Source organism: Pseudophryne corroboree, chromosome 9, assembly GCF_028390025.1.
Source record: "Pseudophryne corroboree isolate aPseCor3 chromosome 9, aPseCor3.hap2, whole genome shotgun sequence".
NCBI classification, from domain to species: domain Eukaryota; kingdom Metazoa; phylum Chordata; class Amphibia; order Anura; family Myobatrachidae; genus Pseudophryne; species Pseudophryne corroboree.
The window spans coordinates 107,169,106-107,196,344 of record NC_086452.1 but is presented as its reverse complement, the minus strand read 5'-3'; the positions used below and the strand labels follow the sequence as shown (position 1 = coordinate 107,196,344).

The 27,239-nt window shown below is 46.9% G+C and overlaps 1 protein-coding gene across 3 annotated transcripts in view; it reads left to right on the top strand.

The window, feature by feature from the left end:
• Window positions 1-1,056: 1,056 nt before the first annotated feature.
• The window catches only part of SEC16B (SEC16 homolog B, endoplasmic reticulum export factor), a 327,501-nt gene continuing 301,318 nt past the window's right edge, over window positions 1,057-27,239 (top strand). For 2 of the 3 annotated variants that reach the window (XM_063939718.1, XM_063939716.1), the window contains exons 1-2: window positions 1,057-1,156; window positions 2,140-2,439. In XM_063939718.1, coding sequence (XP_063795788.1) covers window positions 2,159-2,439 — 281 coding nt within the window. In that variant the 5' untranslated portion in view covers window positions 1,057-1,156; window positions 2,140-2,158. Of the gene's footprint in view, window positions 1,157-2,125; window positions 2,440-27,239 lie in introns of all 3 variants that reach the window. The other variant, XM_063939717.1, reaches the window with a different exon arrangement.

Here is a 27,239-nt window from a genome sequence, read left to right as displayed (position 1 = left end):
CAGCCGTGCAGGGCCTAACTCTACCCTAGTGTGCGTCCGCTACACTAGCTACATGAACAGAGCCCTCAAACTAGCTCAGGTGTGAGTGGTGCAACACAAAATCTATGCACAAACTTTCAAACAAACCGCTGGACATCTTCTTCCTCGACCCCAGCGTCTTCTGGCCTCTTCCGCGGCCACCGGAGCTCTTCCCACGGCGTCCTCCACTGCTCGGTGCCGCCCGGCTCTTCTGTGCTCTTCCGCGCGGTTACTACTGTCTTCGGCTCGCCGGGGGCGGGGCCTATGACGCAGAGCGAGCGCTGATTGGCTCGCCACACCTGCCCGTGATTGGCCGGCACCCCGCGAGCCATGATTGGCTCGCGGATGGCGCCGTATTTGAGAAGACACGACTGGCGCTTCTCATTGGCAGCCAAATTGGCGCCAAGTATAAAGCGCCGCTGCGCTCCCTGTCGCTGCTGTAAGTCTGGTGCAGGGAAACAACCGGTCCCTGCACCGGACACCCGCCACTGCCGCTCACTGACAGGTGCTGGGGATAGACACAGATCCCCTGCGTACTTCTGCTGGGATGTGTCCTGTGGTACAGGGCACATCTCCACATTATGGCATACTCTCCAACTGTACCTTTTTGGCAGGTACGGTAACTTTTTTTATGGTCTGTGCCGATTTTTGGCTCTCTAAACTTCCATTAAAAGTGTAGGAAAAGGGTTGTGGTCACACCCCTTTACTCGTGGCCACGCCTCCTTTTCGAATTTTTATGTGTAAAATATCCGATTTTTATGTGTAAAATATTGGAGGGTATGCTATGGCACAAATGCATTACTAGCAGTCATTCCTTTACTTTTCTAAGGAATTTTTCTTGTGTAGGCTGATCAAAGCTAAATTCTCTTAGATTGCTCTGGTTGAATGGACATTGGACATGTTATTAAATAGTCATACTGGAAAAAAAAACAACTTCTGTCAGCTCTATGTTTTATTTTTAGTTACAATCAGATTGGCTGGGGTTGTTCTCATGCAGGTGTACCTTGACCCTATGCTATCTGTTGTCAGTATACTGAGAATTGAAGCTGATATATGAAGCTCTCCGGTTCATGTGACAGATGGACTTTGGCACAACTTGCAGGCACATCCTGGCTCTCGTCTGTCGTGATTGACGCAGGTGAGTCCTGTCATGATTTATGCATTGACATGAGAATATACAGATAATGGATTTATAGTTTCTATATTTAAAATTCTAATTGTCAGACATTTGTTTTTGGAGAGAACTGATTATGCTTCAGATAGGCAGCTTTAAGAGTAAGCTTAGTACTATTGTTTGGTAACAAAACAAAAATGAAGTGAAATACTTTGAGGTAGTTTCTGTGCGTTGACAGTCTGGGAGGTATCCCTTGGTGCTCCTTTTGCTGCTTCTTCACTAGCCCCAACCAATTTACCTCCCCCCCCACCCAAGCTTCTAGTTAGCTCCACCCACTTTCTGTATACAGCAACATAAGCCATTCTTATCCTATGACTATAAGGGGTTGGGTATGTGTGACTGCCAGTCAGGAGACCACCGGTCACCATACCGACACACTGGGATCCTGGCTTTCAGATGCCCGGCTGGGAAAGCGGCAAGTGCAACGAGGCCCCTTGTGTGCTCGCTGTGCTCGCCATGCTGCGGGCTCGGTGGCGAGCTGCGCTAACACCCACGAACACCCACGAGTGGGAATAGTCCCTGTTAGTCGGCATGCCGACTGTCGGGTCTTTAAGCGGCGGGATTCCGACTTTGGTATTTTGACTGGCGGTCTCCTGACCGCCGGTCATGTATCTACCTCCCGTTTATAAGTCCTTTTACATGCTGCTCTATTGCAATGTATAGTGATTATAGAATGTTACATTGTAAATGCAGTTTAGCTCCCTATAACATTACTATTTAGGATTTGTTCTGATACATAGTAAAAATGTCACACTGCATTGTCATTTTTATTGCATTTTAGAATAGTTAATGGTGCAACATTTATATATTCCTAATGAATTTAATATCATTTGTTTGAATGTTGTTGTTTTTTTCAGTATGCAATTAAAGTAAATTATAATGTGCACTATTATAATGAAAACAGTACATTGTTAGCTGCTCATATTGCATAAGAGTGTTATCCATAGGAGACATTTCATCAGTGATATGGACCATGGAGCTCCTCCTGGGCACAACCAGTCTCAGACCAGACCAGCTGCAGGAATGGGCCTATGGAGAGGAATGTATGCCCAACCACTTCCACATCAATACCGAAACAACAGTAATGGATCTTACCAGCAGTATCACATGCAAGGAGGTCATCAAGCCTGGCCTGATCAGTGGGTGGACTATTATTCGCAGTATCCTGCTATGCACATAGACCACAGACGCCCAGTTTCCAGAGCTGAAATGTACGAAAGGAGTGAGCAGTATCGCCCATTATCCAGGTGAGACGTCCATCTGCAGGGCCGCAACTAGGTGTGTACGGAGTGTCACGTCACACACACTTGCAGCGCAATGTGCCGTGTGTCACTGCACATAGCGCTGTTGGCCGCACTTGTCAATTATCTGTTTTAATTACTTTCACTTGCAGCTTCCCCCCTTTATTAAGCCCAGCATCTCCTGACCTCCCCTATCTCCTACCCCCACCAATTCTGTCACTAGTACCTATACAGCATTCATGGAGTTGACTTGATAGCTCTTTGTTGTTCATTCGCACTGTCCTATATTCATTGAGCTATCTGCCCTTGCATAGAAAACTAGAGAATTCCAAACTGGAGAGTTCTAACTATTTGAAGCTTATCTTGTACTTTGTGAACGGGTGATCAGCGTTGCGTGTGGGCAGATCTATGTAGATCTATGTAGTGTGTGGCTGCAAGCGATTGGTAAGGGGGCAATTCTCTTTCTGGCACAGGGCACCAAACAGTCTTGTTACGGCTCTGTCCATCTGTAACTGCAGAATACCGAATATACTTGTTGTAATATATACACCTTTTTTGTACATCCATAACCCAAGATGTTTGTACTTTTCTTCTATAGCAAATCTTATTGCCATTGAGATGGATATGCTCATCAGTACCGCTGCTAACCTCAGTTTTTCTGCATGGGGATTTTAGTGTATACTGCTCAGGGTAAGAGTATAAACGGGTGTGGTATGGTTCAGCATACTTACGCCGGGATCCAAGCAGCATACCGACACCGGGATCCCGGCGGGAAGGAGCGAGTGCAGCAAGCCCCTTGCGGGCTCGTTGGCAACCTTCGGTCGCCACGGGTTCTATTCCCACTCTATGGGTGTCGTGGACACCCACAAGTGGAAATAGTCCCTGTTGGTCGGCATGCCGACCGTCGGGATAGTGAGGGGGCAGTATGTTGGTGTAGGTCATGTGACCAGCGGTCTCCCGACCGCCGGTCACATGATTACCACCCGTATAAACAATGGAGAAGAAATGGAAAGTTAAACAGTCCAGGGTCAGGATTTAGATAACAAACGACACTGTAAAAAAACAGACCAGGAGTGGTCTAATAAACTGAGAAACCATGACAGAAATCACAGTACAATATTGTCAGGTGATGACGAGGTCAGAAGAAGCAATAGTCATGTCTGGTCTAAATCAATCCATGTTTTAGGTGATGTCAATACACAGATTAATAGTAAAAATAGGATACGGTGGGAAGGGACATATTAAGTGGGGGCCTGTGTGCAGTCTCTTACCGGCCTCCCTCCTCTCTAGCCGGCAGCATGTTACTGAGCGTTCGTAGACTCTGCATATGCGCAGGTCTCCAGGGAAATGGCATTTTCCCATTGATTTCCCTGCTGCACACTCAAAACTCCAGGAAAGTAGTGTGGTGGCCATTTTCCCAGTGATATTGCAGCAGAGACTCCAGAAAGGTAAGTATTGAAAAATGGCCCCTGTACTGCACACGCTGCGCCCATTATAGGTATGTCACTGACTGACTCCCCAAGTGAGTCTATGGTCACTCAGACTGGCTGCCGAAACTGAGAGCACCATGTTTTGTTGCTGGTTTCCATAACAAAACATGTGTAATCTTAAGTGATGATAGTAGATACAGTTTTGTGATTTAATAGGGTCCAGCTTTACAATTACATAATACCCAATATATTTAGGAACTATTTTAGCTTGATTTTCCTGGTTGATAACCAGACTCTAACTTGTATTTTGAAATTGAGTTTTGCAGCAATATTTTTCCACAAAGTGGTTTTGTTTGGGAGCTGTATCTTGTAATGCACATCATGCTTTCCAAAATGTGGCTGATTGTTTGATACAGGAAGCTGCCTGTGGAGGAATTAGATACAGACCTTCCAACATGACCCACCCCACTAGGTACAAAATGCTCTGTTCCTGGACGTCCCTCTTAATTTATGATTTCCATCACCTGTGTTGAACTAGTTAAATGATAAGAAAGCTGTTTCTTCACAGATGATGGCAATAATAAATTAAGAGGGAAGTTCAGAAACAGAGCATTTTGTACCTAGTGGGGCGGGTCATGTTGGAGGATATGTAGATACAGTATTCTTTGGGAAAAAGATCTGAAGTGACAGCACACTAAGGGTCTTATTACGAGTTGGACGTGGTGCTTTTCTGCTTGGCTGCGACAACATGCTTGCTATATTATAGTAATGCAGGAATCCACCAGTGCAGGTGCAGCTGGCATCATTAGATCCATGTGAGACAGGCTTCCCATCTCTGCAGGCTGCAAATGAGCAAGGAGGTCGGTTTACATGCTCACACAACATTCCCATGACACTCCCATGAGATGGAACACTTCCATGCAGTCGCATGGTCACTGCTCAGTTACCATCAAGAAAAACCTATTTTACTGTATGTAAAGTGTGGTTCATTGATGGACAGCTCAGTGTGTAAGCACTAGCCATCTCCAATTGAGCATGTGTGCCTGATCCTGCACATACACAGTCACCAACTTCTTCCTTTGGCGAATGCGCAGTATCCTGAAAGCCACAAAATCCATCCGCATTTCCACTTCTGTCTGACTCAGAATCAGGCCATGAGCGTGGAAAGTACAGTACAGTGACTCTGTGAAGGAGGAAAAATTAGACAAATCCAGTTGTAACTTCTCATGCTGAGACTGTCTACCACCACCTAGGTCACAGTGGGCTTGATTCAATTCAGCGTGAATTGAATAGCACCGGGAAGGAGCTCCCAGAACTATTCAATTCAGTGCGCTGTTATGTCAAAGAATGCTGGTTCTCACGTCTTAAACATGGTTTTTAGTCGGGAGAACCGGCATTCTCCAACTTAAGTGACTGGCGCAATGCTGTTTCCACCGCACTAAGGGCAGAAAACAGCATCGCGTCAGTAGTTTAGTGAGAGTTCTGCTCGCATCTCAGGAGTGAACTGAATAGCCCTGGGAGCTCCTTTCTGGTGCTATTCAATATGTGCTGGATTCAATCGAGCCCAGTGAACCTGTATGACGGTGGTAATTCAACAATGCCAACAAGATATATTTTTTGAGAAATACAGACCAGTCTAACACTGGAAAATTAGTAATGAGAAACAGATGCAGAAAGTAAAGAGATGTGAATATGCATAAATCCACTTGCACTTGAAAACATATTTTTAGTCTCTAATCTGCCAATAACGCTTGTAAGTAGGGAGGCCAATACCGGGACGTTTTTTCTAGTGATGAGCGGGTTCGGTTTCCGAGAAACCGAACCCCCCCCGAGCTTTACCTTTTTTACACGGATCCGAGCCATACTCGGATTCTCCCGTATGGCTCGGTTAACCCGAGCGCGCCCGAACGTCATCATCCCGCTGTCGGATTCTCGCGAGATTCGGATTCTATAAGCCGCCGCCATTTTCACACGTGCATTGGAGATGATAGGGAGAGGACGTGGCTGGCGTCCTCTCCGTTTAGTAGAAGACAGTTGATTTGATTGCTTGTTTATTACTATAATTGTGGGGAGGATTGGGGAGCAGCTGTTAGGAGGAGTACAGTGCAGAGTTTAGTTTTTATCCGTTCTCTGCCTGAATAAAATGCTCCATACCATATCTGTGCTCAGTGTGCTGCATGATATATCTGTGCTGAGTGCTCACACTGCTTAATTGTGGGGACTGGGGAGCAGCTATAGCAGGAGTACAGTGCAGAGTTTTGCTGCCAGTGACCACCAGTATACGTTTGTCTGCCTGAAAAACACTCCATATCTGTGCTCACAGTGTACTGCTTTATTGTGCGGACTGGGGACCACCAGTATAATTAATATTATATAGGAGGAGTACAGTGCAGAGTGCACTGCTGTACCTACCTCTGTGTCATCATCCATTAAGTATACTATCCATCTACATTCCTATACCTGTGGTGCATTTTAGTTTAGCAGTTTGCTGACAGTGTCCACCAGGTCCAGTATACTATATGTAGCAATACGGTAGGCCACTGCTGTACCTACCTCTGTGTCGTCACTCATCATCCATTAAGTATACTATCCATCCATCTACATTGTATACCTGTGGTGCCTTTTTTTTAGACTAGTTTAGCAGTTTGCTGACAGTGTCCATCAGGTCCAGTATACTGTATATAGCAGTACGGTAGGCCACTGCTGTACCTACCTCTGTGTCGTCACTCGTCATCCATTAAGTGTACTATCCATCCATCTACATTGTATACCTGTGGTGCCTTTTTTTTAGACTAGTTTAGCAGTTTGCTGACAGTGTCCACCAGGTCCAGTATACTGTATATAGCAGTACGGTAGGCCACTGCTGTGTACCTACCTCTGTGTCGTCACTCGTCATCCATTAAGTATACTATCCATCCATCTACATTGTATACCTGTGGTGCCTTTTTTTTAGACTAGTTTAGCAGTTTGCTGACAGTGTCCACCAGGTCCAGTGTACTGTATATAGCAGTACGGTAGGCCACTGCTGTACCTACCTCTGTGTCGTCACTCGTCATCCATTAAGTATACTATCCATCCATCTACATTGTATACCTGTGGTGCCTTTTTTTTAGACTAGTTTAGCAGTTTGCTGACAGTGTCCACCAGGTCCAGTATACTGTATATAGCAGTACGGTAGGCCACTGCTGTACCTACCTCTGTGTCGTCACTCGTCATCCATTAAGTATACTATCCATCCATCTACATTGTATACCTGTGGTGCCTTTTTTTTAGACTAGTTTAGCAGTTTGCTGACAGTGTCCACCAGGTCCAGTATACTGTATATAGCAGTACGGTAGGCCACTGCTGTACCTACCTCTGTGTCGTCACTCGTCATCCATTAAGTATACTATCCATCCATCTACATTGTATACCTGTGGTGCCTTTTTTTTAGACTAGTTTAGCAGTTTGCTGACAGTGTCCACCAGGTCCAGTATACTGTATATAGCAGTACGGTAGGCCACTGCTGTACCTACCTCTGTGTCGTCACTCGTCATCCATTAAGTATACTATCCATCCATCTACATTGTATACCTGTGGTGCCTTTTTTTTAGACTAGTTTAGCAGTTTGCTGACAGTGTCCACCAGGTCCAGTATACTGTATATAGCAGTACGGTAGGCCACTGCTGTACCTACCTCTGTGTCTTCACTCGTCATCCATTAAGTATACTATCCATCCATCTACATTGTATACCTGTGGTGCCTTTTTTTTAGACTAGTTTAGCAGTTTGCTGACAGTGTCCACCAGGTCCAGTATACTGTATATAGCAGTACGGTAGGCCACTGCTGTACCTACCTCTGTGTCGTCACTCGTCATCCATTAAGTATACTATCCATCCATCTACATTGTATACCTGTGGTGCCTTTTTTTTAGACTAGTTTAGCAGTTTGCTGACAGTGTCCACCAGGTCCAGTATACTGTATATAGCAGTACGGTAGGCCACTGCTTTACCTACCTCTGTGTCGTCACTCATCATCCATTAAGTATACTATCCATCCATCTACATTGTATACCTGTGGTGCCTTTTTTTTAGACTAGTTTAGCAGTTTGCTGACAGTGTCCACCAGGTCCAGTATACTGTATATAGCAGTACGGTAGGCCACTGCTGTGTACCTACCTCTGTGTCGTCAGTCGTCATCCATTAAGTATACTATCCATCCATCTACATTGTATACCTGTGGTGCCTTTTTTTTAGACTAGTTTAGCAGTTTGCTGACAGTGTCCACCAGGTCCAGTATACTGTATATAGCAGTACGGTAGGCCACTGCTGTACCTACCTCTGTGTCGTCACTCGTCATCCATTAAGTATACTATCCATCCATCTACATTGTATACCTGTGGTGCCTTTTTTTTAGACTAGTTTAGCAGTTTGCTGACAGTGTCCACCAGGTCCAGTATACTGTATATAGCAGTACGGTAGGCCACTGCTGTGTACCTACCTCTGTGTCGTCACTCGTCATCCATTAAGTATACTATCCATCCATCTACATTGTATACCTGTGGTGCCTTTTTTAGACTAGTTTAGCAGTTTGCTGACAGTGTCCACCAGGTCCAGTATACTGTATATAGCAGTACGGTAGGCCACTGCTGTACCTACCTCTGTGTCGTCACTCGTCATCCATTAAGTATACTATCCATCCATCTACATTGTATACCTGTGGTGCCTTTTTTTAGACTAGTTTAGCAGTTTGCTGACAGTGTCCACCAGGTCCAGTATACTGTATATAGCAGTACGGTAGGCCACTGCTGTGTACCTACCTCTGTGTCGTCACTCGTCATCCATTAAGTATACTATCATTCCATCTACATTGTATACCTGTGGTGCCTTTTTTTTAGACTAGTTTAGCAGTTTGCTGACAGTGTCCACCAGGTCCAGTGTACTGTATATAGCAGTACGGTAGGCCACTGCTGTACCTACCTCTGTGTCGTCACTCGTCATCCATTAAGTATACTATCCATCCATCTACATTGTATACCTGTGGTGCCTTTTTTTTAGACTAGTTTAGCAGTTTGCTGACAGTGTCCACCAGGTCCAGTATACTGTATATAGCAGTACGGTAGGCCACTGCTGTACCTACCTCTGTGTCGTCACTCGTCATCCATTAAGTATACTATCCATCCATCTACATTGTATACCTGTGGTGCCTTTTTTTTAGACTAGTTTAGCAGTTTGCTGACAGTGTCCACCAGGTCCAGTATACTGTATATAGCAGTACGGTAGGCCACTGCTGTACCTACCTCTGTGTCGTCACTCGTCATCCATTAAGTATACTATCCATCCATCTACATTGTATACCTGTGGTGCCTTTTTTTTAGACTAGTTTAGCAGTTTGCTGACAGTGTCCACCAGGTCCAGTATACTGTATATAGCAGTAATGTAGGCCACTGCTGTACCTACCTCTGTGTCGTCACTCGTCATCCATTAAGTATACTATCCATCCATCTACATTGTATACCTGTGGTGCCTTTTTTTTAGACTAGTTTAGCAGTTTGCTGACAGTGTCCACCAGGTCCAGTATACTGTATATAGCAGTACGGTAGGCCACTGCTGTACCTACCTCTGTGTCTTCACTCGTCATCCATTAAGTATACTATCCATCCATCTACATTGTATACCTGTGGTGCCTTTTTTTTAGACTAGTTTAGCAGTTTGCTGACAGTGTCCACCAGGTCCAGTATACTGTATATAGCAGTACGGTAGGCCACTGCTGTACCTACCTCTGTGTCGTCACTCGTCATCCATTAAGTATACTATCCATCCATCTACATTGTATACCTGTGGTGCCTTTTTTTAGACTAGTTTAGCAGTTTGCTGACAGTGTCCACCAGGTCCAGTATACTGTATATAGCAGTACGGTAGGCCACTGCTTTACCTACCTCTGTGTCGTCACTCATCATCCATTAAGTATACTATCCATCCATCTACATTGTATACCTGTGGTGCCTTTTTTTTAGACTAGTTTAGCAGTTTGCTGACAGTGTCCACCAGGTCCAGTATACTGTATATAGCAGTACGGTAGGCCAATGCTGTGTACCTACCTCTGTGTCGTCAGTCGTCATCCATTAAGTATACTATCCATCCATCTACATTGTATACCTGTGGTGCCTTTTTTTTAGACTAGTTTAGCAGTTTGCTGACAGTGTCCACCAGGTCCAGTATACTGTATATAGCAGTACGGTAGGCCACTGCTGTACCTACCTCTGTGTCGTCACTCGTCATCCATTAAGTATACTATCCATCCATCTACATTGTATACCTGTGGTGCCTTTTTTTTAGACTAGTTTAGCAGTTTGCTGACAGTGTCCACCAGGTCCAGTATACTGTATATAGCAGTACGGTAGGCCACTGCTGTGTACCTACCTCTGTGTCGTCACTCGTCATCCATTAAGTATACTATCCATCCATCTACATTGTATACCTGTGGTGCCTTTTTTTAGACTAGTTTAGCAGTTTGCTGACAGTGTCCACCAGGTCCAGTATACTGTATATAGCAGTACGGTAGGCCACTGCTGTACCTACCTCTGTGTCACTCGTCATCCATTAAGTATACTATCCATCCAGCTACATTGTATACCTGTGGTGCCTTTTTTTAGACTAGTTTAGCAGTTTGCTGACATCGTCCACCAGGTCCAGTATACTGTATATAGCAGTACGGTAGGCCACTGCTGTGTACCTACCTCTGTGTCGTCACTCGTCATCCATTAAGTATACTATCCATCTACATTCTATACCTGTGGTGCATTTTAGTTGTGCGCAGTAAATATAGTAGTAGGCCATTGCTATTGATACTGGCATATAATTCCACACATTAAAAAATGGAAAACAAAAATGTGGAGGTTAAAGGGAAAGATCAAGATCCACTTCCACCTCGTGCTGAAGCTGCTGCCACTAGTCATGGCCGAGACGATGAAATGCCATCAACATCGTCTGCCAAGGCCGATGCCCAATGTCATAGTAGAGAGCATGTAAAATCCAAAACACAAAAGTTCAGTAAAATGACCCAAAAATCAAAATTAAAAGCGTCTGAGGAGAAGCGTAAACTTGCCAATATGCCATTTACGACACGGAGTGGCAAGGAACGGCTGAGGCCCTGGCCTATGTTCATGGCTAGTGGTTCAGCTTCAAATGAGGATGGAAGCACTCATCCTTTCGCTAGAAAAAAGAAAAGACTTAAGCTGGCAAAAGCACAGCAAAGAACTGTGCGTTCTTCAAAATCACAAATCCCCAAGGAGAGTCCAATTGTGTCGGTTGCGATGCCTGACCTTCCCAACACTGGACGGGAAGAGCTTGCGCCTTCCACCATTTGCACGCCCCCTGCAAGTGCTGGAAGGAGCACCCGCAGTCCAGTTCCTGATAGTCAAATTGAAGATCTCACTGTTGAAGTACACCAGGATGAGGATATGGGTGTTGCTGGCGCTGGGGAGGAAATTGACAAGGAGGATTCTGATGGTGAGGTGGTTTGTTTAAGTCAGGCACCCGGGGAGACACCTGTTGTCCGTGGGAGGAATATGGCCATTGACATGCCTGGTCAAAATACTAAAAAAATCAGCTCTTCGGTGTGGAATTATTTCAACACAAATGCGGACAACAGGTGTCAAGTCGTGTGTTGCCTTTGTCAAGCTGTAATAAGTAGGGGTAAGGACGTTAACCACCTCGGAACATCCTCCCTTATACGTCACCTGCAGCGCATTCATCATAAGTCAGTGACAAGTTCAAAAACTTTGGGTGACAGCGGAAGCAGTCCACTGACCACTAAATCCCTTCCTCTTGAAACCAAGCTCCTGCAAACCACACCACCAACTCCCTCAGTGTCAATTTCCTCCTTACCCAGGAAAGCCAATAGTCCTGCAGGCCATGTCACTGGCAAGTCTGACGAGTCCTCTCCTGCCTGGGATTCCTCCGATGCATCCTTGAGTGTAACGCCTACTGCTGCTGGCGCTGCTGTTGTTGCTGCTGGGAGTCGATCGTCATCCCAGAGGGGAAGTCGCAAGACCACTTGTACTACTTCCAGTAAGCAATTGACTGTCCAACAGTCCTTTGCGAGGAAGATGAAATATCACAGCAGTCATCCTGCTGCAAAGCGGATAACTGAGGCCTTAGCAGCCTGGGCGGTGAGAAAAGTGGTTCTGGTATCCATCGTTAATTCAGAGCCAACTACAGACTTAATTGAGGTACTGTGTCCCCGGTACCAAATACCATCTAGGTTCCATTTCTCTAGGCAGGCGATACCGAAAATGTACACAGACCTCAGAAAAAGACTCACCAGTGTCCTAAAAAATGCAGTTGTACCCAATGTCCACTTAACCACGGACATGTGAACAAGTGGAGCAGGGCAGACTCAGGACTATATGACTGTGACAGCCCACTGGGTAGATGTATTGCCTCCCGCAGCAAGAACAGCAGCGGCGGCACCAGTAGCAGCATCTCGCAAAACGCCAAATCGTTCCTAGGCAGGCTACGCTTTGTATCACCGCTTTCCAGAATAGCCACACAGCTGAAAACCTCTTACGGCAACTGAGGAAGATCATCGCAGAATGGCTTACCCCAATTGGACTCTCTTGGGGATTTGTGACATCGGACAACGCCAGCAATATTGTGCGTGCATTACATCTGGGCAAATTCCATCACGTCCCATGTTTTGCACATACCTTGAATTTGGTGGTGCAGAATTATTTAAAAAACGACAGGGGCGTGCAAGAGATGCTGTCGGTGGCCCGAAGAATTGCGGGCCACTTTCGGCGTTCAGGCACCGCGTACCGAAGACTGGAGCACCACCAAACATTCCTGAACCTGCCCTGCCATCATCTGAAGCAAGAGGTGGTAACGAGGTGGAATTCAACCCTCTATATGCTTCAGAGGATGGAGGAGCAGCAAAAGGCCATTCAAGCCTATACATCTAGCCACGATATAGGCAAAGGAGGTGGAATGCACCTGACTCAAGCGCAGTGGAGAATGATTTCAACGTTGTGCAAGGTTCTGCAACCCTTTGAACTTGCCACACGTGAAGTCAGTTCAGACACTGCCAGCCTGAGTCAGGTCATTCCCCTCATCAGGCTTTTGCAGAAGAAGCTTGAGACATTGAAGGAGGAGCTAAAACAGAGCGATTCCGCTAGGCATGTGGGACTTGTGGATGGAGCCCTTAATTCGCTTAACCAGGATTCACGGGTGGTCAATCTGTTGAAATCAGAGCACTACATTTTGGCCACCGTGCTCGATCCTAGATTTAAAACCTACGTTGTATCTCTCTTTCCGGCAGACACAAGTCTGCAGAGGTTCAAAGACCTGCTGGTGAGAAAATTGTCAAGTCAAACGGAACGTGACCCGTCACCATCTCCTCCTTCACATTCTCCCGCAACTGGGGGTGCGAGGAAAAGGCTAAGAATTCCGAGCCCACCCGCTTGCGGTGATGCAGGGCAGTCTGGAGCGAGTGCTGACATCTGGTCCGGACTGAAGGACCTGCCAACGATTACTGACATGTCGTCAACTGTCACTGCATATGATTCTCTCACCATTGAAAGAATGGTGGAGGATTATATGAGTGACCGCATCCAAGTAGGCACGTCAGACAGTCCGTATGTATACTGGCAGGAAAAAGAGGCAATTTGGAGGCCCTTGCAGAAACTGGCTTTATTCTACCTAAGTTGCCCTCCCTCCAGTGTGTACTCCGAAAGAGTGTTTAGTGCAGCCGCTCACCTTGTCAGCAATCGGCGTACGAGGTTACTTCCAGAAAATGTGGAGATGATGTTCATTAAAATGAATTATAATCAATTCCTCCGTGGAGACATTCACCAGCAGCAATTGCCTCCAGAAAGTACACGGGGACCTGAGATGGTGGATTCCAGTGGGGATGAATTAATAATCTGTGAGGAGGGGGATGTACACAGTGAAAGGGGTGAGGAATCGAAGGATGATGATGAGGTGGACATCTTGCCTCTGTAGAGCCAGTTTGTGCAAGGAGAGATTGATTGCTTCTTTTTTGGTGGGGGCCCAAACCAACCAGTCATTTCAGTCACAGTCGTGTGGCAGACCCTGTCGCTGAAATGATGGGTTCGTTAAAGCGTGCATGTCCTGTTTATACAACATAAGGGTGGGTGGGAGGGCCCAAGGACAATTCCATTATGCACCTCTTTTTTCTTTCATTTTTCTTTGCATCATGTGCTGTTTGGGGACAATTTTTTTGAAGGGCCATCCTGCCTGACACTGCAGTGCCACTCCTAGATGGGCCAGGTGTTTGTGTCGGCCACTTGTGTCGCTTAGCTTAGTCACACAGCCACCTTGGTGCGCCTCTTTTTTTCTTTGCATCATGTGCTGTTTGGGGACAATTTTTTTGAAGGGCCATCCTGTCTTAATTGACACTGCAGTGCCACTCCTAGATGGGCCAGGTGTTTGTGTCGGCCACTTGTGTCGCTTAGCTTAGTCACACAGCGACCTTGGTGCGCCTCTTTTTTTCTTTGCATCATGTGCTGTTTGGGGAGTATTTTTTGGAAGGGCCATCCTGTCTTGATTGACACTGCAGTGCCACTCCTAGATGGGCCAGGTGTTTGTGTCGGCCACTTGTGTCGCTTAGCTTAGTCACACAGCCACCTTGGTGCGCCTCTTTTTTTCTTTGCATCATGTGCTGTTTGGGGAGTATTTTTTTGAAGGGCCATCCTGCCTGACACTGCAGTGCCACTCCTAGATGGGCCAGGTGTTTGTGTCGGCCACTTGTGTCGCTTAGCTTAGTCACACAGCCACCTTGGTGCGCCTCTTTTTTTTCTTTGCATCATGTGCTGTTTGGGGACTATTTTTTTGAAGTGCCATCCTGTCTGACACTGCAGTGCCACTCCTAGATGGGCCAGGTGTTTGTGTCGGCCACTTGGGTCGCTTAGCTTAGTCACACAGCTACCTCATTGCGCCTCTTTTTTTCTTTGCATCATGTGCTATTTGGGGACTATTTTTTTGAAGTGCCATCCTGTCTGACACTGCAGTGCCACTCCTAGATGGGCCAGGTGTTTGTGTCGGCCACTTGGGTCGCTTAGCTTAGTCACACAGCGACCTTGGTGCGCCTTTTTTTTTTCTTTGCATCATGTGCTGTTTGGGGACAATTTTTTGGAAGTGCCATCCTGCCTGACACTGCAGTGCCACTCCTAGATGGGCCAGGTGTTTGTGTCGGCCACTTGGGTCGCTTAGCTTAGCCATCCAGCGACCGCGGTGCAAATTTTAGGACTAAAAATAATATTGTGAGGTGTGAGGTGTTCAGAATAGACTGAAAATGAGTGGAAATTATGGTTATTGAGGTTAATAATACTATGGGATAAAAATGACCCCCAAATTCTATGATTTAAGCTGTTTTTGAGGGTTTTTTTGAAAAAAACACCCGAATCCAAAACACACCCGAATCCGACAAACATTTTTCGGTAAGGTTTTGCCAAAACGCGTCCGAATCCAAAACACGGCCGCGGAACCGAACCCAATACCAAAACACAAAACCCGAAAAATTTCCGGTGCACATCACTAGTTTTTTCAAACCCGGGACTCGGGATTGAAAAGCGGTCAACCCCGGGATTTGCTAGGGTTAAAAATAAGATACTTGCCCTCCTCAGGTCCGGATGTTGGTGGTGCTGTTGGCTGGTCCATGCGGCAGACCGCTGTGCTGTCGGCGGGTCCGGGCAGCAGGCGGCGGGTCCGGCAGGTGGTGAGTATGGGTGGCAGGAGACAGGGGTGCTGGCATTCCAGGCCGGCGGCAAGGCTTGTGCTGTACTGGGCTGCGCAGCGTAACCTCTAACACCATGTCACGCTGCGCAGTGCACACAGCTGCACTGCCAGGGGCAGGGGGAGCAAGGCATCGTCTGAGCCGTATGCTGATCTTGCTCAGACGCTGCCCGGCATTAAAAAAAAACTTTGGCCCAAATCCAAGGATTGGAAGCTCCAATCCCGGGATTCAATCCCGGCAAAATTTAGGACAAAATCCCGGGATAAGTTGCTCTCTATGGTGTCTATATATATCCACCTCTGTCACCATTATGTGCATGTTACCATTCTTACATCCGAAACATCTACTGCACCACCGATGATCTGTTTCCAAGATACAGATGTGTCCTCCCTCATTTGACCCATGAGCGGGTCGCACAGGTGTACTAGTAGCCTGCCCATGACATGATCGCGGGAGCGTGCACACCAATCGGATCCTATAGAGCACAGGTGCATGCACAGTGCACCCACACAGCCGCGTGCACGCTAGGGCACTTCAGAGACATTTGTCCATTTTGGCAAATAGCCTATTTTCTATTCTAATTGCTAAGACTAGGGTTTCATGTCTACAGTGTTCAGACAGTGAAGGTGAAAATATTAGTATCATGGTGATATATTTCCACAAATGTTTCCCACAAATTCTCAGAAAACACCATTAATACCCCTTTCAGACTGCCTGAGGCGGGTCGCACACCGAAGCCTGACACGGGAGCTCCCAGTGTGCGACCCTCCTCAGGCACCCCACTGCCGCTGTCTGCAACCCGGCATATTGCCAGGTTGATGACGTCAGCGGTGACTCGGCAGGGTCGGCGCTCGGAGATCACATGATCTCCAAGCGCTGCCCGTACACACACAGTGAACGGGAAATGGGTCTCATCGACCCGGCTCCCGTTCAAACCTCACAGTGAGCCTGGTTGAACATGAGCTCAACCCTGCTCGGGACCAGGGTTTAAATTCCCGGGTCGCTCGACTTGATATTTCAACCCTTGATCCTTTCAGACTAGAGATGAGCGCCTGAAATTTTTCGGGTTTTGTGTTTTGGTTTTGGGTTCGGTTCCGCGGCCGTGTTTTGGGTTCGAACGCGTTTTGGCAAAACCTCACCGAATTTTTTTTGTCGGATTCGGGTGTGTTTTGGATTCGGGTGTTTTTTTAAAAAAACACTAAAAAACAGCTTAAATCATAGAATTTGGGGGTCATTTTGATCCCAAAGTATTATTAACCTCAAAAACCATAATTTACACCCATTTTCAGTCTATTCTGAATACCTCACACCTCACAATATTATTTTTAGTCCTAAAATTTGCACCGAGGTCGCTGTGTGAGTAAGATAAGCGACCCTAGTGGCCGACACAAACACCGGGCCCATCTAGGAGTGGCACTGCAGTGTCACGCAGGATGTCCCTTCCAAAAAACCCTCCCCAAACAGCACATGACGCAAAGAAAAAAAGAGGCGCAATGAGGTAGCTGTGTGAGTAAGATTAGCGACCCTAGTGGCCGACACAAACACCGGGCCCATCTAGGAGTGGCACTGCAGTGTCACGCAGGATGGCCCTTCCAAAAAACCCTCCCCAAACAGCACATGACGCAAAGAAAAAAAGAGGCGCAATGAGGTAGCTGTGTGAGTAAGATTAGCGACCCTAGTGGCCGACACAAACACCGGGCCCATCTAGGAGTGGCACTGCAGTGTCACGCAGGATGTCCCTTCCAAAAAACCCTCCCCAAACAGCACATGACGCAAAGAAAAAAGAGGCGCAATGAGGTAGCTGTGTGAGTAAGATTAGCGACCCTAGTGGCCGACACAAACACCGGGCCCATCTAGGAGTGGCACTGCAGTGTCACGCAGGATGTCCCTTCCAAAAAACCCTCCCCAAACAGCACATGACGCAAAGAAAAAAAGAGGCGCAATGAGGTAGCTGACTGTGTGAGTAAGATTAGCGACCCTAGTGGCCGACACAAACACCGGGCCCATTTAGGAGTGGCACTGCAGTGTCACGCAGGATGTCCCTTCCAAAAAACCCTCCCCAATCAGCACATGATGCAAAGAAAAAGAAAAGAAAAAAGAGGTGCAAGATGGAATTGTCCTTGGGCCCTCCCACCCACCCTTATGTTGTATAAACAAAACAGGACATGCACACTTTAACCAACCCATCATTTCAGTGACAGGGTCTGCCACACGACTGTGACTGATATGACGGGTTGGTTTGGACCCCCCCCAAAAAAGAAGCAATTAATCTCTCCTTGCACAAACTGGCTCTACAGAGGCAAGATGTCCACCTCATCATCACCCTCCGATATATCACCGTGTACATCCCCCTCCTCACAGATTATCAATTCGTCCCCACTGGAATCCACCATCTCAGCTCCCTGTGTACTTTGTGGAGGCAATTGCTGCTGGTCAATGTCTCCGCGGAGGAATTGATTATAATTCATTTTAATGAACATCATCTTCTCCACATTTTCTGGATGTAACCTCGTACGCCGATTGCTGACAAGGTGAGCGGCGGCACTAAACACTCTTTCGGAGTACACACTTGTGGGAGGGCAACTTAGGTAGAATAAAGCCAGTTTGTGCAAGGGCCTCCAAATTGCCTCTTTTTCCTGCCAGTACAAGTACGGACTGTGTGACGTGCCTACTTGGATGCGGTCACTCATATAATCCTCCACCATTCTATCAATGTTGAGAGAATCATATGCAGTGACAGTAGACGACATGTCCGTAATCGTTGTCAGGTCCTTCAGTCCGGACCAGATGTCAGCATCAGCAGTCGCTCCAGACTGCCCTGCATCACCGCCAGCGGGTGGGCTCGGAATTCTGAGCCTTTTCCTCGCACCCCCAGTTGCGGGAGAATGTGAAGGAGGAGATGTTGACAGGTCGCGTTCCGCTTGACTTGACAATTTTGTCACCAGCAGGTCTTTCAACCCCAGCAGACTTGTGTCTGCCGGAAAGAGAGATCCAAGGTAGGCTTTAAATCTAGGATCGAGCACGGTGGCCAAAATGTAGTGCTCTGATTTCAACAGATTGACCACCCGTGAATCCTTGTTAAGCGAATTAAGGGCTCCATCCACAAGTCCCACATGCCTAGCGGAATCGCTCCGTGTTAGCTCCTCCTTCAATGTCTCCAGCTTCTTCTGCAAAAGCCTGATGAGGGGAATGACCTGACTCAGGCTGGCAGTGTCTGAACTGACTTCACGTGTGGCAAGTTCAAAGGGCATCAGAACCTTGCACAACGTTGAAATCATTCTCCACTGCGCTTGAGACAGGTGCATTCCACCTACTATATCGTGCTCAATTGTATAGGCTTGAATGGCCTTTTGCTGCTCCTCCAACCTCTGAAGCATATAGAGGGTTGAATTCCACCTCGTTACCACTTCTTGCTTCAGATGATGGCAGGGCAGGTTCAGTAGTTTTTGGTGGTGCTCCAGTCTTCTGTACGTGGTGCCTGTACGCCGAAAGTGTCCCGCAATTCTTCTGGCCACCGACAGCATCTCTTGCACGCCCCTGTCGTTTTTTAAAAAATTCTGCACCACCAAATTCAAGGTATGTGCAAAACATGGGACGTGCTGGAATTTGCCCATATTTAATGCACACACAATATTGCTGGCGTTGTCCGATGCCACAAATCCACAGGAGAGTCCAATTGGGGTAAGCCATTCCGCGATGATCTTCCTCAGTTGCCGTAAGAGGTTTTCAGCTGTGTGCGTATTCTGGAAACCGGTGATACAAAGCGTAGCCTGCCTAGGAAAGAGTTGGCGTTTGCGAGATGCTGCTACTGGTGCCGCCGCTGCTGTTCTTGCGGCGGGAGTCCATACATCTACCCAGTGGGCTGTCACAGTCATATAGTCCTGACCCTGCCCTGCTCCACTTGTCCACATGTCCGTGGTTAAGTGGACATTGGGTACAGCTGCATTTTTTAGGACACTGGTGACTCTTTTTCTGAGGTCTGTGTACATTTTCGGTATCGCCTGCCTAGAGAAATGGAACCTAGATGGTATTTGGTACCGGGGACACAGTACCTCCAACAAGTCTCTAGTTGGCTCTGCAGTAATGATGGATACCGGAACCACGTTTCTCACCACCCAGGATGCCAAGGCCTCAGTTATCCGCTTTGCAGTAGGATGACTGCTGTGATATTTCATCTTCCTCGCAAAGGACTGTTGAACAGTCAATTGCTTACTGGAAGTAGTACAAGTGGGCTTACGACTTCCCCTCTGGGATGACCATCGACTCCCAGTGGCAACAACAGCAGCGCCAGCAGCAGTAGGCGTTACACGCAAGGATGCATCGGAGGAATCCCAGGCAGGAGAGGACTCGTCAGAATTGCCAGTGACATGGCCTGCAGGACTATTGGCATTCCTGGGGAAGGAGGAAATTGACACTGAGGGAGTTGGTGGGGTGGTTTGCGTGAGCTTGGTTACAAGAGGAAGGGATTTACTGGTCAGTGGACTGCTTCCGCTGTCACCCAAAGTTTTTGAACTTGTCACTGACTTATTATGAATGCGCTGCAGGTGACGTATAAGGGAGGATGTTCCGAGGTGGTTAACGTCCTTACCCCTACTTATTACAGCTTGACAAAGGGAACACACGGCTTGACACCTGTTGTCCGCATTTCTGGTGAAATACCTCCACACCGAAGAGCTGATTTTTTTTGGTATTTTCACCTGGCATGTCAACGGCCATATTCCTCCCACGGACAACAGGTGTCTCCCCGGGTGCCTGACTTAAACAAACCACCTCACCATCAGAATCCTCCTGGTCAATTTCCTCCCCAGCGCCAGCAACACCCATATCCTCCTCATCCTGGTGTACTTCAACACTGACATCTTCAATCTGGCTATCAGGAACTGGACTGCGGGTGCTCCTTCCAGCACTTGCAGGGGGCGTGCAAATGGTGGAAGGCGCATGCTCTTCACGTCCAGTGTTGGGAAGGTCAGGCATCGCAACCGACACAATTGGACTCTCCTTGTGGATTTGGGATTTCAAAGAATGCACAGTTCTTTGCTGTGCTGCTTTTGCCAGCTTGAGTCTTTTCATTTTTCTAGCGAGAGGCTGAGTGCTTCCATCCTCATGTGAAGCTGAACCACTAGCCATGAACATAGGCCAGGGCCTCAGCCGTTCCTTGCCACTCCGTGTCGTAAATGGCATATTGGCAAGTTTACGCTTCTCCTCCGACAATTTTATTTTAGGTTTTGGAGTCCTTTTTTTTCTGATATTTGGTGTTTTGGATTTGACATGCTCTGTACTATGACATTGGGCATCGGCCTTGGCAGACGACGTTGCTGGCATTTCATCGTCTCGGCCATGACTAGTGGCAGCAGCTTCAGCACGAGGTGGAAGTGGATCTTGATCTTTCCCTAATTTTGGAACCTCAACATTTTTGTTCTCCATATTTTAATAGGCACAACTAAAAGGCACCTCAGGTAAACAATGGAGATGGATACTAGTATACAATTATGGACTGCCTGCCGAGTGCAGACACAGAGGTAGCCACAGCCGTGAACTACCGTACTGTACTGTGTCTGCTGCTAATATAGACTGGTTGATAAAGAGATGTCTATGTAACTATGTATGTATAAAGAAGAAAGAAAAAAAAACCACGGTTAGGTGGTATACAATTATGGACGGACTGCCTGCCGAGTGCAGACACAGAGGTAGCCACAGCCGTGAACTACCGTACTGTACTGTGTCTGCTGCTAATATAGACTGGTTGATAAAGAGATGTCTATGTAACTATGTATGTATAAAGAAGAAAGAAAAAAAAAACCACGGTTAGGTGGTATACAATTATGGACGGACTGCCTGCCGAGTACAGACACAGAGGTAGCCACAGCCGTGAACTACCGTACTGTACTGTGTCTGCTGCTAATATAGACTGGTTGATAAAGAGATGTCTATGTAACTATGTATGTATAAAGAAGAAAGAAAAAAAAACCACGGTTAGGTGGTATACAATTATGGACGGACTGCCTGCCGAGTGCAGACACAGAGGTAGCCACAGCCGTGAACTACCGTACTGTACTGTGTCTGCTGCTAATATAGACTGGTTGATAAAGAGATGTCTATGTAACTATGTATGTATAAAGAAGAAAGAAAAAAAAACCACGGTTAGGTGGTATACAATTATGGACGGACTGCCTGCCGAGTGCAGACACAGAGGTAGCCACAGCCGTGAACTACCGTACTGTACTGTGTCTGCTGCTAATATAGACTGGTTGATAAAGAGATGTCGTAGTAGTATGTATGTATAAAGAAGAAAAAAAACCACGGTTAGGTGGTATACAATTATGGACGGACTGCCTGCCGAGTGCAGACACAGAGGTAGCCACAGCCGTGAACTACCGTACTGTGTCTGCTGCGACTGGATGATAAATGATATAAAAAATATATATATATCACTACTGCAGCCGGACAGGTATATATTATATATTATATAATGACGGACCTGCTGGACACTGTCTGTCAGCAGAATGAGTTTTATTTTTATAGAATAAAAAAAACAACAACACACAAGTGAAGTCACACGACGAGTGTTTAACTTTTTCAGGCAATCACAATATAAGTATACTACTAACTATACTGGTGGTCAGTGTGGTCAGGTCACTGGTCAGTCACACTGGCAGTGGCACTCCTGCAGCAAAAGTGTGCACTGTTTAATTTTAATATAATATTATGTACTCCTGGCTCCTGCTATAACCTATAACTGGCACTGCAGTGCTCCCCAGTCTCCCCCACAATTATAAGCTGTGTGAGCTGAGCAGTCAGACAGATATATAATATATATAGATGATGCAGCACACTGGGCTGAGCCTGAGCAGTGCACACAGATATGGTATGTGACTGAGTCACTGTGTGTATCGCTTTTTTCAGGCAGAGAACGGATATATTAAATAAACTGCACTGTCTGGTGGTCACTCACTATATAATATTATGTACTCCTGGCTCCTGCTATAACCTATAACTGGCACTGCAGTGCTCCCCAGTCTCCCCCACAATTATAAGCTGTGTGAGCTGAGCAGTCAGACAGATATATAATATATATAGATGATGCAGCACACTGGGCTGAGCCTGAGCAGTGCACACAGATATGGTATGTGACTGAGTCACTGTGTGTATCGCTTTTTTCAGGCAGAGAACGGATATATTAAATAAACTGCACTGTCTGGTGGTCACTCACTAGTAAACTCTCTGCACTCTCTACACTTCTACAGTACTCCTCCTAGTCCTAAGCTCCAGTAAATCTCTCTCTCTTATAATCTAAATGGAGAGGACGCCAGCCACGTCCTCTCACTATCAATCTCAATGCACGTGTGAAAATGGCGGCGACGCGCGGCTCCTTATATAGAATCCGAGTCTCGCGAGAATCCGACAGCGTCATGATGACGTTCGGGCGCGCTCGGGTTAACCGAGCAAGGCGGGAGGATCCGAGTCTGCTCGGACCCGTGAAAAAAACCATGAAGTTCGGGCGGGTTCGGATTCAGAGAAACCGAACCCGCTCATCTCTATTTCAGACGGCACATGAACACGGGTTATGCGCGCTCATGTGCCAATAACCCGTGTTCATAGGTGGCGGTCTGAAAGGAGTATTACCAAGGCTTGGAAGATGGCTGGACCATTACATGCCAAATGCACGGGATCCAGTCATTGGATAGACAGTGTCTAATCAATAGCTCGACCCAGTACGGTTGACAGATACAAAAGGTCGACAGGTTGAATAGGTAAACAGGACAATGGTTGACACAAATAGTCAAGTTAGATTTTTTTAAAAATGTTTGTAAATATTTTTGCTTAATTTACCATACACGTGAAGTACGTTTGGGAATGATAAACTTGCCAGTAGAAGCGGGCCTGCAAGGGTCTACATTTTCACTAATCGTGGTCAAAGTTTAGATAAAAAAAAAGTAAGTCAGATGCAGTAGCTGGGCGGGACGGGGCTGGATGGCGGCGTTAATCCCCAATTTAGGGGGAGCGGTCCGGCCAACGTGGGGGGTCCGCGGCAGCTGCGTGACATCACACGCAGCCGCTGCGGGCCGGTGAGTGATGAGTAGCTCCCGGCCAGCACGCTAAAGCTGCGCTGGTCGGTAACCACTCTTGAAGTGCAAAGGCATCGCCACTTCTGCGGGGGGTGCGGCACTGACATGCGGGGCGGACTATCCCTGTGCTGAGCGTCCCCCCGCATGTCAGTGTGAATGATCGTAGCTGTGCTAAATTTAGCACAGCTACGATCAACTCGGAATGACCCCCAATATCTTATTGTATTAAATATGTGCAAAGAATAAAAGTAAAAGGTAATGTCATTTGCATTGCATCACTTCACATGGAATGCCCCTATTAACATAATTTGTGTATTATAATGTGGGTGTGATATCATATGTTGTCAGTGATCAGGTTGACATGAGAATGACGGCATGGACGAACTGTTGACATGCAGAATGTTGACAGTGACCGTGTAGACATTCAACATGTGTACCTGGATGATATGCCGACACAATCAGCTGCTGATAAACCAACCCCAGTGGTCTAGTGGTCTCTTACCTTCTCCCAGTGGCTTCTGGGACCTGGCGGTCATAGAACAGTCACAGTGGGTCAAACCCCTGATGGACAGGAGTTTTTGTAAGCATTTCCCCACTATCCCTAAATCTCTCCCTAGTGCCTTTCACTAGCATCTCCGACACGCAGCCTAACCCTAAGTTCCCCCCTGCAGCCTAACCCTAACCCCTTCCGGCGGTGCCGAACTCTTACAGACATTTCAGATGGCGACATGGTAACTGTCGACCATGTAACCATGCTGACATTCTGGGGATGTACAGTAGACATGGTGCAGTCGACGGTTTGACCATGTTGACAGTGTAATTATGACATTGTAGTATTGACATTTTGAATGTCACTATGGTAGCTGTGGACCATGTAACCCCTTACGTGACAGCTCAAATACAACCCATTTACAGAACCACCCATATTGCTGCTCTGTTAGCTGAGTTAACTTTACAATGACAATATATTTTTTTTTACAAGATATATAAACTAGGCTTGTTGATTCAGTCATCCCTTTCTCTAAACAGTAGATAATGATTATGTTAGACTGCTTCCTATTTAGCCAGAGGGGAGCTGCTGGCTGCAGATGTTTTTGTGCATATTTTCCCATATTTATAAAAGTGCAGTGGATGCAGCTCATCCAATTCTTCTAACAGAGGATGCAGCCATAGGTGTGCGCAGGGGGGGTGCCTGGTGCGCACAGGCACCCCCTAATGTCTGGCACCCCAATCTCACATGGCTGATGCAGCGATCGGCAAGCAGACTGATTACTGTCCCCTCTGCGCTGCACCCTGTCAGGACTGCATTACTGGCCGGACGCCTGGGTTAATCAATTGTGCCACTGACACCGGCTTTCAAATTTCCAGCTCCACCTCCATGTACAAAAACAGCGTGATGTGACGTGATTATGTCATGCTGCTCGCACGCCCAACCGTCACACCCGCCACATACACACCTCTCTCCTTCTATGCTATGCCAACGCCAGCCACTGATGAGGAGCAGCATGCAGCCAGGGTTCCTCTTAGGAAGACAAATTCAATACTGGGAGGTGGTCGGCAGCAGCATTGACATGTCACTCGTTTTTCCAGCAGCAGCAGTACTAGTCTGCGACTGTCAGTGTCAGTAAGTGACTGACTTGTAAGTAAGCTGCTGCAGCTTGCAGGGGAAAGAGAGGGGGAGCCAGACCAGGCTGAGGAGGAGCAGTGTAATTGCAGTGAGTGCCATCAGGGGTGTTTGTTTGGTGCACACCACAACATCTGACAATGCATCTGCTTTATTAGAATTGGTACAAAGGTGGATATTTTATATGCGTTGACCATCAATAGATGATGCTAGACACGCCCAAAAGGCGGTGCTAGACACACCCATCCGACAGTGCACCCCCTAATAAAAAGTGCTGCGCACGCCAGTGGATGCAGCACACTGGCTTCCTCCTCTCTTAAAGCACCTCTGGATACAGAGGTCTATGTGTCAAGTCTTGGAGAGAGATAAAGTGGAGATAAAGTAGCAGTCACTCAGCTCCTAAATGCCATGTTACTGGCTGTGTTTGTAAAATGCCTGTTAGGAGCTAGTTGATTAGCACTTTATCTCTCTCCAAGACCCCACAGATTCAGTGCCAGAGAAACATAGTATAGTAGTACAATTTTTCATATAGTATTTGCTTGAACAACACTTATTATTACTTAGTTATCTCCTCATTAATGTCATCCTCCATCAATTTTACCTCCTTCAAACATTAAAGTGGCAGCAGCAGACAGCACCCAACCATGACCCAGCCCATCTCCCATAGTGGGTTCAGAGTGTGCAGTTTAATGAGTGCATATGGGGGGGGGGGAGTAATTCAGAGTTGATAACAGCAGCAAATTTGTTAGCAGATGGGCAAACCATGGTGGTCATTCCGAGTTGTTCGCTAGCTGTTTTCGTTCGCAGCGCAGCGATTAGGTAAAAAAGCGTCACTTCTGCGCATGCGTATGTGGCGCAATGCACACGTGCGATGTACTATCACAACGGATGATGTAGTTTCACACAAGGTCTAGCAAAGCTTTTCAGTCGCACTGCTGGCCGCAGAGTGATTGACATGAAGTGGGCGTTTCTGGGTGCCAACTGACCGTTTTCAGGGAGTGTTCGAAAAAACGCAGGCGTGCCAGGAAAAACACAGGCGTGGCTGGGCGAACGCAGGGCGTGTTTGTGATGTCAAAACAAGAACTGATTAGTCTGAAGTGATCGCAAGCGCTGAGTAGGTTTTGAGCTACTCTAAAACTGCGCAAAAAAACTTTGCTGCCGCTCTGCGATCCTTTCGTTCGCACTTCTGCTAAGCTAAAACATAACCCGTGGGAGGTGGAATAGCGTTTGCACGGCTGCTAAAAACTGCTAGCGAGTGATCAACTCGGAATGACCCCCCCATGTGCAGTGCAGGTGTGGCAGATATAACATTTGCAGAGAGAGTTAGATTTGGGTGGGTTATTTTGTTTCTATGCAGGGTAAATACTGGCTGCTTTATTTTTACACTGCAATTTAGATTTCAGTTGGAACACACCCCACCCAAATCTTACTCTCTCTGCACATGTTATATCTGCCCCACCCTGCAGTGCACATGGGGGGTAATTCCAAGTTGATCGCAGCAGGAAATTTTTTAGCAGTTGGGCAAAACCATGTGCACTGCAGGGGAGGCAGATATAACATGTGCAGAGAGAGTTAGATTTGGGTGGGTTATTTTATTTCTGTGCAGGGTAATACTGGCTGCTTTATTTTTACACTGCAAATTAGATTGCAAATTGAACATACCACACCTAAATCTAACTCTCTCTGCACATGTTATATCTGCCTCCCCTGCAGTGCACATGGTTTTGCCCAGTTGCTAACAGAATTCCTGCTGCGATCAACTTGGAATTACCCCCATGGTTTTGACCTACTGCTAACAAATTTGCTGCTGCGATCAACTCTGAATTACCCCCATGAGCCCTTGAGTCCGCACACCCTGCACCAATTCACAGCACAACCTCTCAACAGCGCCACAGACATTACTGGAAACATGGTGCAAGCTAGGAAAAATATAAAATCCATCCGGGTGTTCTC